This window comes from Acyrthosiphon pisum, chromosome A1 (assembly GCF_005508785.2).
Source record: "Acyrthosiphon pisum isolate AL4f chromosome A1, pea_aphid_22Mar2018_4r6ur, whole genome shotgun sequence".
NCBI lineage: Eukaryota > Metazoa > Arthropoda > Insecta > Hemiptera > Aphididae > Acyrthosiphon > Acyrthosiphon pisum.
Genome location: NC_042494.1, coordinates 165,620,735 through 165,634,960, shown reverse-complemented (window position 1 = coordinate 165,634,960; position 14,226 = coordinate 165,620,735). Strand labels below are relative to the sequence as shown.

General features: G+C 32.3%; 1 protein-coding gene across 2 annotated transcripts in view; it reads right to left on the bottom strand.

Annotated features, from left to right (window-relative positions):
* LOC100167902 (la-related protein 4) overlaps positions 1 to 8,116 on the bottom strand; it is a 36,572-nt gene extending 28,456 nt beyond the window's left edge. For both annotated transcript variants that reach the window (XM_008182787.2, XM_008182789.2), the window contains exon 1: positions 7,039 to 8,116. In XM_008182787.2, the coding sequence (XP_008181009.1) occupies positions 7,039 to 7,293 (255 nt within the window). In that variant the 5' untranslated portion in view covers positions 7,294 to 8,116. The remainder of the gene's footprint in view (positions 1 to 7,038) is intronic.
* Positions 8,117 to 14,226: the final 6,110 nt, after the last annotated feature.

Sequence of the window (14,226 nt, the reverse complement as noted above, 5' to 3'; positions counted from 1 at the left end):
TCGTGATTTTTTTTGTTATCAGTTTGGTACTGAAAATGGTTGAAAAATATCGAGTTCATTTTTTAATTCAAATATTTTGTAGTTTTGTACATTACCAGTATCTACAGCCACTCCAGAGAGATCTTTTTCAACCTTTTTGAGGTTGAAAAGTTATCTAATATCAACAATGATTCAAATAATGTATTTTAAGAAATATTTTTATAAAGATTAGGACATAACTATATTAGATTCTGCAGAGCTGAGCGAGTATCTGTTATAAATTATAAGTAATTTATGTAACTATAATAATTAATAATTAGAACTTCGTACTTTTTCAGGCTATAATAATTATATGCTAATATTAACTATTTGTTAAAAGCTAATCAAAAAAAAACTTCATATAAACATAGCCTAGGCGCATAGTTATGCCTTCGATTAGGGAGGCTTGAGTTTCACCTAAAATTATGTCATATAAATATAATAAAAATAAAATATACAGCCATGACATTTTTTTTCCCTAGGTTAGGTTAGGTTAAAAGTATACCTAACTCGTACATATCTTATAAAACGTCTATTAATAATTGTACACAGGTTTGGTTTTTTTCACTGATCCCTCTCCGATCGTACAAAAGTTTAATAAAGTCGTATAATAGTGCTACTATAATAATCACAATACTTATATGTCAATATGTTTATCGTGTGTCCGAGAATAAAGTATAGAATACTTATTCGAACAAAATATTGGGACGCACAAAAAATTAATAGTAAAATATCTATATTTACGTGCGCGATGAAGCCAATGCACTTTCACTAAAATGGGGCGTCAGAGGCTTATAAAAATTATAACTGCTTTGCAGTAATACAGTGATAAACATATACTACGTCACACACTCACACTCACACGACACACATACACAAATATGTCGTGCTCTATCGTCGGATTGTCCAGATCTCTTCCCCTCCTCGTATATAATAGGTACCGTACCCCCTACCTAACTATAGGTACTATATTATGTACTATTAAATAGGTAGTTATATTACAGATCCTCAAATTGTTATCACAACACTATATTACTGTAAGTTGTACTCAACTACTGGGTATATTATACACATTATATATATGTATTATGTATACATATACTAGTAGGTACCTCCCCTCTCCGGTCTCCTCCGATCAAATCGAAATGTATCCCGAGGCACCTGTTGATATTTGCTGACTGATTTACACGGATTGTGTGCACCGTAGGTATATTGTTGTGTACGTTCTTTTTGACGACGGACGATGTTTTCACGAACTCAAAGTTTATTATATTTTACTCGTTTAAAACGATTTCGAAGGTCAAGGACCGCGACGGCGGACATCCTCTTCACTCCCTCTTTGTCCGTAAAATAAGTGCGCTTTTACGCGCAATATTCACTACACATTACTTTTCCCCCTTCAAATTAATTATTATTGTTAAACTTATCGTCAGACTGCGCCACTGTCTAAACTCCAAAGTCGGTTTTTACAATCACACGCATACACACATATACACTTCAGAAATATATTTGGTTAGATATTCATAATATGTTTTTGTTATTTATGTAATTTAGTTAAGTGTGAGTATGTAACTCACTCGATGGTCTCGGTGGTTTGGACTACCTACTGCACGAAGAAAAACGACAAATTTTGTATGTTTACATCGCAATCCATATTGACATATTGTTTACAGAGCGCATAAGTGTACCTATGTCTTATTTTTCTGATCATGATACAGTGCTAATGTGTTATTATACGGTACAGTCGCCAAACGAAAAAAACCTGGTTATAAAAAATACTACTACTGTTATCTGCAATTTCGAAAATTTAATAGCTAAGTCTAATACATGTCTTATTGTCTCAAAAAAAAAAAAAAACAATTAATCAAGTTGATGTCAAAAGTATGTACCTATACCATATTATTGTCATATCAATTATAACATATTTTCGTATAGGTAGGTATATTGATAATATTGATGCAACAATAATCAATATAACTATACTTAGTAAATTGACATAATTTTATTGTTTATTAGTATTATTACCAAAGTCTGAGACGATAAACCAAGAAAACCATTAACGTGAGACGTTTATCGGTCAGTGTCAAAAGCGTATTCTGTAATACAATAAGAGTATAAGACACATACATAATACCTAATTAATAAAATCGTTAAATCGAACTAAGCTTTGTTTTTGGTGTTCAATAAATGCAAATAATGTATCGAAACGAAAACGTATTTAAAATTGTAAACAATGACAATTCTCAAATCTGTCACATAATAATTTAAATTAAGTAAGTATGAGTTGTATACTTATATGTATTATGTATACACAGTACACAAATATTACATTTACATACCTACCTACCTATTATATTATTTATATATAATATATATAATATAGGTAGGACGCAGGTATATACTATAATTCACGTTATAACAATTTAAATGTGTATTGTGTATAATCATTTCTATTTCATTATTCAATTAAAATTAATTATTTAAAAAACCAGTTTTTATCAAGGGGAGAGGATAAGACTTTTTACGTACTACTAAACCAGACCCAGTTGCTGACCCATAAAAACATATGGGTGAATCATAGCTGAACCATAGTCATATTAATAAATTATTTATTAATATGTTTATGGTCTTAACACTCCACTGTCCACTATATAATATAATAATATTATATCATATTATTCATCAATTATTTCAATTTAAAAAAATTGTTTTATTATTCCTTTTATCACCTATAGATACTACTGGATATTAAGACAGTTATATACATAATATGTTTATCGGAAACTATACATAATTTATTCAAATCGCACATGTGTTATAGAAAATAACCAGTAATAAAAAAACACGGCGACTTCAACGACGCGTCGATGCAATATTCAATTCACGTGCCTATTATAGGTAAAATTAATGTTTAACTCTGTCCATATAATATTATTATTCGAAAGATATCACATAATCTAAATAACGCAAAAATGCACAAAAACGATAAGTGACGAGAGTAATGTTGACTTTAATAGTTATCTACATAATACATTATTGAGAAAAAAGTCACTCATAACTCATAAGCCATGCTTTTCAGGAGTGTATAAAAAACTTACAAGTACAATTTTGAAAATTAAGTTAACAATCTTTAGTCATAATTAATAAAACCACGATTAACAATAAATAATAATCTTACATAATATATAGGTACCTAAAACCTATATTAATAGTTACTCAGGCTATTATACATGTATACTCTTATACTTTTACATAAATATTATTATACAGAGTGTTCAAAAGTTTTGAAACAGTCATTATACAAATATTATTAGGACTGAAAAACGATAATAATATTATGATATAATTAATGTGATGATTAAATATTATACCTAATAAATGTGCAGCAGTGTTATATTCTATTATTTCTATAATATTATGTGGTTATCAAAGTATGCAAACAATAATTAAAGCGTTTCCAAATGTTTTCCATTGTATATAGTATATTATTCATTTTAATCAAATTAAATGATTTTACTGCAGTAGCTGATCCAGAAGTGATTCTAGGAAGACGGAAAGATGAAATTTTGAAGCTACAAATATTTTTAATGCAATGATGCATACACTAGCCACCATAAAAAACCACCATAAAAAAATAAATTCATAATAATTCGATGCAATACCTACGGTTTAAATAATCAATAATGCATTATAATACTTTTATTATTTTATTTATAATGTTAATACTTAATACCTACCTACTATATTATCTACTACTAACCCTCAAGAGGATTCGATTCTGAATGTATTTTATAGTAAAATAAACCTGTCTTATAGGTATATGCTAATTTATTGTACATTTGTAGGAACTCACTTTATTGGTAATAATAGGTACTATCAAAACTTCTGAAAACATACTTGAACTCGTCACAAAGTTCACTTAAAAACAATTTTTCCCTTTATTTGAATTAGAAGTCTTAAACTTCAACATTTTATTTTACAATCTTATATATTAAGAATTTTAAAATATTAATAATATTCAGTCACACCACACACACGTTATATAATATTATTAATTATTAAAATGATTATTATTTAGTATTTACTATAATAACGCACACACAGAAAATTACCTGTATTTAACTTCTTTAAAATAGTATCGAATCCCCTTAAAAATGGAATATATTGTGAATACTTATAGTGTCTTGGATAAAAAAAAAAACATTTTTGTTTAAAAACTACAACATTAAATCTATTTTTCTTTAGTCCAAGGGGAGCGGGGCGAATGGATGACTGCCTCATCTCGTCACCCCACCAGCTTGTATCCGCCACCGGTTTGATTATAAATAAATACATTATTATAATAATAATATACCTACCCAACAACAAATAATTACAATACTAATGGTGTACACACTCTAAAAATAATATTTAAAAATTGTTTGGACAGCATATAGTAATAATATATCAATCTCTAAGACGCAGTCGGAAGCATGCAATGGCCAATGATTGATATAATATTAAATATTATATGAATACACATTTTGGTATATCGCGGTCAATTTCATTGCTTTTCATCCGTGACTACCATTATTTATAAGTGACTTATTTTACTTTTCTTTGTGTGTGTGACATACATCATGAACTTTTATATCTCAAGATTCTACTGCGCATTCTAAGGCGTAGCCGCACGTAAACATATGTTTGCTTCGCATTTACGTTTTAAACTCGTACAGATTAATTTAAAATATATTGATGTCATATTTGTGCAGTTACAGAAATATGATTTGCAGCTAATATATAGGTATACGTTGCAAGTATAACGAATATAATAATATTATATTATAGACTGAAAGGTTATTCGGTAATGTGATTGCAGTCTATATATGTTAGCAGTATAATACGAGACTTACATCAGCGATAAAAATTAAAAATACAACCGGCAACGTCAATAGTATTTTTAAAAAAACTAGTTATAACGTTATTAACGTATAGGTATATACTATATATACTATATCTGCTGTATATAAATTCTGTTCGGCGCAACGTCGACTGTAAAATTAATCAGTCCGAGACGTAAAGCCGTAGATAGGTACACGTCATAATCAACGATAACACTTCCGTATGGAAATGCAATTTTCCGCGACAAACAATAAAATTTTGCGGTTAATAAGTGGCGATAATACTACCTATGTAGGTACGGACTACGGTGCATTGACTATATAAATATATAATGTTTGAGTATATATACCTATAAATATATAGATGAAACAATCAGTGACAATACGGGTGTATATGTATTCAGAGATATATAAAAGCTATGTGTATAATATATTGTGATAAATATATAATAATATAATATGGGCGGGCGGGCGGACGGCACCGCAACGCGACAACTCGTGGTTTAACCGCACCCCTATATTATGCAAAACTTGTTGAACAATTTCGAACAAAGTTTCCACGGAAAAATGAAAATATTATAACGAGTGATTTAATAGGTATAATTCATGAATCATCCGACAAAAGAATGTGTTTTGTACCTGTTTGCGCTCTATTATAATATTATCGTTCTAAAATAATAGTTTCTGCAGAAACGCGTGACGTCTACGACCAATGTGCAGTATCTATACCCATAAAACGTATAATTTATATTTATTACACAGATTTAATGCGTATTTTTTATTTTCAATAAAACATTTTTTCACACAACCTAGATCAGGACATACATATATATGGCTCTATACACGAACAAAATATATAACGTGATAATACACACACACATATATAATTATAGAATATAGATTATATTATATATATATATATATATATATATATATAGGTATATGTATAAATATAGTGAAACATCGAGAAAATTGATTTTCCGCGGAGCGCTCGGCAACGGACTATATATACTATACGTAAAAGCGGGTGGGAATCGATGGGAACGGTTGTGCGGCGGCCGTGGCGGTTCCTCCCGATCGGGTGGCCCGGACGGGGTGCGTCCGTTCTCCTGCCGAGACTTCGGCGCGGCTATACCATATGTTAGCGACGAAACGATTAATATACCATACGACGACGATGATTTACCGTCAACGTGGTATAACCCATACTGGAGACATTTGTATCCGGTTAAGTGTCTATTTAGTAATTATGTACGCTAATAAACATACCTACAGTGGTCGAGTGACACGTGCGCGTCTGACGATCGCCGAGACTTATATAATATATTGTGGTCGAGCCGTCTGCGTGATCTATACGCAGTACTCGAATTTGGAGGTGGGGGGGAGTATATCTACTTCTTCTTTTCGTAAAAAATATTTTAGCGTTCCCCTACTAATATAATCATATCTTAATTCTCCTAATCAATAAGTCATAATATCATCATTTAAATCTTAGGGTACGCACGTGATTTTTTTACATTCTTTTGCAGCATCTCCTTCTAATTTTTATTTCCCGATTCAACCATTGACCACTGCGCCATAATACAATTATATCATAATATATGATGCGAGCTAGGATCGCGGACTAATGGCGTTTATTATACGACCATCCACCGTCATCGTCATCATCATCATCATCATCATCATCATCATCATGTCTCATCGAGTCCGCTCTCTCGATGACCGTTCGCGAGCACGGAGAAAGGCATGCGCCAATATACAGGTTTCTGTTTCCGCGAGCGCGCGCGTGTACACGTGAGCGGCAGAGTTTCCTCTCACTTTGGACCTAGCTCACTCTCTCTCTCTCTCTCTCTCTCTCTCTGGTGTCACTCTCGCTATAAAGTCGCGTTCCGGGTTCACCGCGCGGAGTTCCGATGCCGTCCGCGGCACGCACGCGACATCGCTGGGTATACATGTATATATAACGATAATAATAATGATGTATAGGTATAATATATCGTACCAGGTATATGGTACTCAGCTGTCTATACCGCTCATAACAGGAACAATAAAACGTAGGTATGTAATGAATGTGTATAATATATTTGTATAGGTACACGGCCGTATACGCTTATACCGCTTATGCGTGCCGTCCGCTTACCTTGTGTTGTACGACAAGACGCCGGGGACTGTAAGCCGCAGCGGTTCCGCCGCCACCCAAAGCTGCGGACGACGGTGGCTGATGACGGTCGGCCGGCGCGCCGGTCTTGTCATCATCGCCGCCGCCGCCGTCCTCGTCGTCGTAACGGTTCCGGTGCTGTCGGTGATTGTTGTTGGGATAATGCGAGTCCTGTTGTCCCTGCTGTAGCTGTTGCTGCTGCTGCTGCTTGTTGAGGCCTTTGGTCCGGAACGTCATGACCACCGGCAGAGTGTGATCCGCAGAACCGTCCGCGGACGAGTACCACGGCACCCGTCGCCCACGCGTGGGCCGGAGAGAACCGACGAGCGAACCGTTTTTTTATGGGGCGCGGGATGCAAGCTCGCACACACCCACGCACGCGCACCGAGCCGCTCTCACGTTTAGCCCCGCGATACGACTATATGGACGTATAATATAATAATAATATGTCGTACTGTGTATGTGCGGGTGTGTATGTGTGTGCACGGAACGAACGGCGAAACACCCGCTCTGCACAGATATTTGGTCCTTGCGGAGAACGGAAGTGTGGAAAACTATATAATTATAAGCACGATACCTACGCGGCAACTGGTAATAATGTACAGTACAATATTGTTATCTTCCGGGTCGTTACACACGATATCGCACTGAATATTTACCGGGCGCGTCGACGGTCTGTCGGCCGCGATGTGGCACACCACTAAATCTGCTGCGAACCACACGGCGCACGGAGATATAACGCCGGACCTGTTGAGCGCGAGAACGGTACGGCTTTGACTCGCCGCCGTCGTCAACCGACACGCTCCCCGTGACCGATCCCTTCCACGTCCGCCGCCGCGTCGCCGCCCGCCGCTCGCCGTCGCCTTTGCCTTTGCCTGTTCCGTGCTAAATTGTTGTGAAAATTGCGTCGTCGCCGCCGAAACTGTTCCACGTACAATATCACCAGAAAACACAATACAAATTGCAACAACAATATTATAAACGACCAAAAGTTTGACGGCGTTATCGTTGATAACGACATAATGCGGCGTCGCCGATCCGTCAATGGAAATTAAATATGCGCCTGCGGAGTCAGACCGTCTGTTTGCACAGCCGTATGGATTTTACGATGTGTACTTTAGAGGCGTCCTGCCAACCCCATCTCGCGACTAGTCTGCCCCGCTGACGTCACTGTATACGACACTTTACAGTGTACGTAATATATTGTAAATGATGGTGGTTGGAGGTAAACATGATCGGATCAGATATACTATAAGATCCGACGTGCACCCGCAGTGTTGCTTTCGGTTCGGTGAAAACCCTGCAGCCCTTCAGATTCGCATGTAGCTACGAACCTGGGGAGTAATTTCTACCCCATTAAACAGTGTTGTATTTTATAAATTTATATATAATACTATGATTTATGCGCATTTATGATTCGAATTTTTTTTTAGGTCGTCCAAATGTAAATATATACTAAATAGTCGAGCAACACGTGCTTTCAATTTGTGTAGATAATATTATGGAATTTATTTTAGATAACGCACTCGCCTGCGCTCTGCTGTGCCCGCGCTTCGTACACTTCATATTATTATCAATTATAAGTTATGGCACAAAGATGGATTTTTCAAAAATTAGATTTAATTGTCATTTTTTTTAGTCACCCTTTGGCCTTTGCCTCATTAGAAATTTTTTTAGATAGTTGATGTTACACTTTTACCCTACCTGTTATTGTTATATTATAATAGTTGGACCCCACTGTATTAAGTTTAACTATTTAATAGTTTAAACTTCGTTTAATTTAATATAAATCAAATTAGTGAAATTTAAAACAACAAATCGATATTATCAGAGTTTAAAGTTTCTTATAGGTTTTTTATAAGTGACTTTATAGTGACTACACAGTATACACATTACACATGCTAGTAATTAGTATTATATGCGATTGGCGAAATGGGTGCCATTTTTTTTTTTGCTACATACTCACTACAAACTATGTACCTTTTGTAAAAGAACATAGGGTCGAAAAGTAGATTAATTATTACAAATACGAATTCATACCGTTAACAGTGTTAACCGTTAAGAACAAAAATTATTTAATATAATATGATCAAACAAAATTTGTTAGTCTATAAGTCTACATACAAATATAAAGTATCATTGCTTCCTCGAAAAAAAACTGTGATAAGTCTGACGCTTTTAATTAGGTCTTGACTCTTGGCTAAGAAAAAACATGTTTAGAGAAGTCGAAATCAATGAATCAATGTATATGTATTGCTTATATCATGCTTTTAGATAATAATTGATACATATAATTGTACATAATATATGCGACACAGGCACAATCTTTACTTCTATAAACATTAATCTATATTATATTAGACCGTTATAGTTACGAATGCAATCATCACTCACTTTTTTATTACACACAATTAAATAATTACAATGAATGTATAATTTTAACAACTTTCATGATCATTTTTATGTATAGCCGGCATTTGTTAATTTATGTCACTGCAGTTGAATACAATTTAATATTATTCTTCTATAGACTATAAGTGTCAATAAATTATAAAAAAACAAGGGAAGTCGCTTTGCTGTATATTAGGTTTCGAGCATAATTAATAATTTAGATGAGTAAATAACTGTATTCAGTATTGGGGAATATTTTGTATTTGAATTCAATGATAAATCATTGTATATGAAAAAAGATTCAGAGTGACTCAGTTTGTTAGCCTAATCTATATATTAATTTTAAATGAGATTTGATATTATAAATATTTATATTGCTTTCGTAACCAAATTTACTATTAGAAATAGTTACAGTATATGTTCAACTAATTATATACGTCAGAGATGGCCAAACGATCGATACTTGTTAGAATTTATTAATTTTTGTTATACATTTGTCATTTAGTAGATACATTATTAAATATGTATTTTGGATTAACCTGTATTAATATGAAATGGCATTTTATCACACGGGAGTTATAAAAGGTGAACATGTACCAAGCTATACTTTCTGTCTTCTGATGATCATTCCCGAGGTCTTCGTTTAGCAGTTATAGCGACTATTACCGAAATTATAATTAACTGGCCACGATATACAACGACACGCTTCTACATCAATTTTATTGGTAATGTTAATAGGTACATTTTAAAATTTTTTAGAAATTTAATGTGAAACACTTATTTTAGGTAGGTAACTTTAGACTTTAATTTTATTATTTATATAAACGTGTTTATTATTAATATAAAGTATTTTTTTTTTACAATAGTCGATCCTAAAAGAAAAAATATACCCCCAGTAGACCTCAAGAGGCAACATAGACAAAATGCATTTACGCAAAATCATTTTTTCTATGTGTTTAAGTAATCTTAGGTAAAGTCACCCATGACAAAAAAGATAGAGAATAATACTTTTGAGGGAATGATATATCGATTTGTCTAAATATTGTCTCAAAACAATTTAAACATCATTTAAATTTACAACATTTTTTATTTATTTTGAAAGTGGAATACAAAGTCAAGTAATAATAAAATATAAAATTGATATGTCATTCCCTCAAAAATATTATTCTCTTTTTATATATCTTTTTTATATTAAGCAACTTTACTCTAAGATTACTTAAACGCATAGAAAAAATGATTTTGCGTAAATGCGTTTTGTCTATGTTGCGAGTGGACCAGAGAGAGAAAACGAATAGTGCGCTGACATCTTCTTAATCAAAAAAAGTTTGGCCGCGCCTTATATACGTCGTACACAAATCATATATATTATAAACTATGCTACAATATTATTTCATGTAACATTAGGCACCAGCGGCCAATTAGGGGGCAAATATCAATAAATATATATATATTTTTTAAATACAGTCAATACGTCTTGTTTATAATAAAAATGAAATAATAACTTTGAAATACTTATTATTTTTAGGACCCTCCTTCCCAAGAATACATTGTTGAAAATCCGTCACTGCTAGGTACCTATACTAACTGCTACACTAATACGTATAATAACTGTATAAGTCAATACCGGGGAACTGTATATAAGGGTGTGAAATAATAGGTTCGTGCCTCGTGGTATAAATATTACCTACCTTAAAACTAATCTAAATACTTTGAAAATCGCATATAGTGTATCAATATATCATAAATAGTAATGCACGTAAAATAAGTTTCAATACACTACAAATAATATTTTTTAAACTAAAACAAAATAACTAAAATCGTTATATTTCGTTTAAATATCGAATGTCATTAAAATTTGAAGTTCAAATTACTATAAAAAAAAAATTGTGCATGTGTATTTTTGAGATTTTTAGGTTTCTGTAAGAACAACTTATATGAGGAACATTGTTTTAAATTTTCCAGTTATTTTACTAAATTTTTTTAATTATTATTATTTTAAATCTAAAATTTAGTATAAGTAGGTAGGTACTTACAATTTTGCATGAACGCAATCACATTCAATGAATCAATATTCAATAGTGAGTTAATGCCTAATGGTCTCCTAAACTTGATTTAGTGGCTCGTGATTTGTACATTACATTTTAATGAACTATTAATTAATGTTTCAACAATGCTTTATGCAACATTAATGTAATAAAAAATAATTAATATAAAAAAAAACTTATTTTGTTATTATTTTCTAATTTTCTATATTATTAGAGAATATTAGAGCGCATATTATGGTTATTTTGTTTAGGTATTATTTTAAATTGTACTAATGAAGTACCTACTTAAAAGTTAAAAGACTTTAAGTAAAACACCAGTTGACTGTCGAGGTACTTTATAGGACATAGGTATTACTATATTATACTACTTATAAGTTATGAACATTATATTTAATTCTGTAATAAAAAATATTATACATTCACTTAATTAATTACTCGTTCCAGTCTATATTTTTCTATGCGTTATAAAATAATTTTAGCCCTATATACCTATATATTATTATATTATTCTAATTATTAATTAAATGCCATACCTACACCTTTTTTATTTACCATAAGCTAACTAGGTATTTTTAATATTTCTAATAATTAACAACACGTACATGCTTAGGTAGACATCAGTGGAACGTGGAAGGGGGAGGCTAAGTTCTTTTAAAATGTTTAAAGCCTCCCAAAATTAAAAGTTCAGATTTTCATAACTATTACGGTATACTTATTTTGAGCCAATAGTTAATAAGACATTTATTATTTCATTGTCAGTATTTTTTCATTTTATTACCTAATTTATTTATCACATTGCTTATTGTTAATATAATGTATGGCATACAAATAGATGATTGTATTCCCTAAATTATATCTGATGATTCATATAATTAACCATTATCACCATACCAACAATTATTATATAGTTGATTCATTAATGGGCTATATATATAAATATAATAGGTAGGTACCTATAAATATGCAATTTTATATATAGGTAGCCAGGTAGGTATATTGGTATATGAGTCACCAGATACCTGTTTAGTCTTTGATAGACGTGTCTAAAGAATGTTTACATTCTGAAATGACAGTGGCGAGGAATTTCATTTTACAAAATATATATAAAAATGAATATGCCTGTGTCTGTGTGTCCATATTACCACGGCAACCATTTATATATTATTTTGAGATTTCCGATAGATTTTTTGGACATAAATGGTTATGGTTGCAATGGTAATATGTAAAACATATTATTCATAATATAGAGTTGGTATTTTTAATAGGCAACGAAGTGCACGGTATCAGTTACTTTTATATATATAGATATAGATTAGACCTCTGGGCAGAAGATAGGCTAATTTAAAAAGGGAGAGGACCAACCCTGGGAGGTGCTCCAACAGGGATTTTGAGATTTCCTATGGAATTTTTCGTTTATGAATGGTTGCCATGGGATTTGACAAGCCCGGCTCAAAAGATAGGTGACATAGGCCCACGCTTAGGGCGGCACTTATAAGCAGCACTTTAGTTAGAGGGCGGCATTTTCAAAATACTGATAGTATTATATTGTTAGGGGTGGCAAAATTTCATTTGGCCTAGTTTACTATTTTCGCTTGAGCCGGTCCTGAAACCGTTTTGAAGTTATTATAATAATAATTATTGGTTGCCGGGCAACGAAGTGCACGGGATCAGCTAGTGTATTATAAAGCAGGGGTTTGTTTAATGTGAGAGGGTGTGTGTCATGTCCTCCCTTATTATTTTTAATTATATAATAAACACTGATAATATTATATTTATGTTGATAAAGCAATGAAAGCATATTTATCATCATATAACGTGGTCTGAGAATGGTTAAAAATTGTATATCCTCTCAGGCCCTTCCCACATTCAAAATAACCACTGTCATATAGTAAATGAGCTAAATTGGACATTGGTCATTGGACGTATATTATATTTGTCAATGGACATTATACATCTATCCAAATTTCCATAAAATGAAATTGGTTAGGTTTCTTTCTCGTATGTGAATACACTTAGTACTCATTATTTAATAATATTATATTAGTTGTAGTCTTGTACCAATGGTTATACCTATCATATTGTTGAACAAATGAAAATAATTGTACAATATTTAGTGGCACGAACAGCATAAGCGCGTTCAAAATTTAAATGCTGGCGTCACGCGAACGCACATATCATAACACGCCCCTAATCTATTATATTATATCTGTCGTTTAATTGTAAAAACAGCACATTATAATAATATATTATGTAATAATAGAAAAATAATGCACGCGGTGCGCATCCCGCATAAACGACGCGATGACGACAGACGATAGGTACGATAACGCTGAGGCGGAACGATAAAAGCGAAACTTAAAAAGTTACAAAACTGTTTATTATTTATTGATATATTTAAAAATAAATGATAAGTAATAACTATAACATGTCATTATACATAATATTATATCATAAAAACAAATATATCTTAGCCTACTATGTTCAAAATAGGTAAGAAATCTAGTATAATAATATTTCAGTATTAAAAATTGATAATCTAATAACAATTATTGTATCGTCATATTATTCGTAATCATTAAATATCGTACAATGTTTTATCGAATTGATAATATATCGGTTGTGATATTATCAACTCGTAAAAATTTAAATTTTTGCGCCAAACGTATAAAGGGCCAATGAGACACGGCTGTATTATTTATTTATTTGGTATCGTGCAGAATGGTAATAATATTTT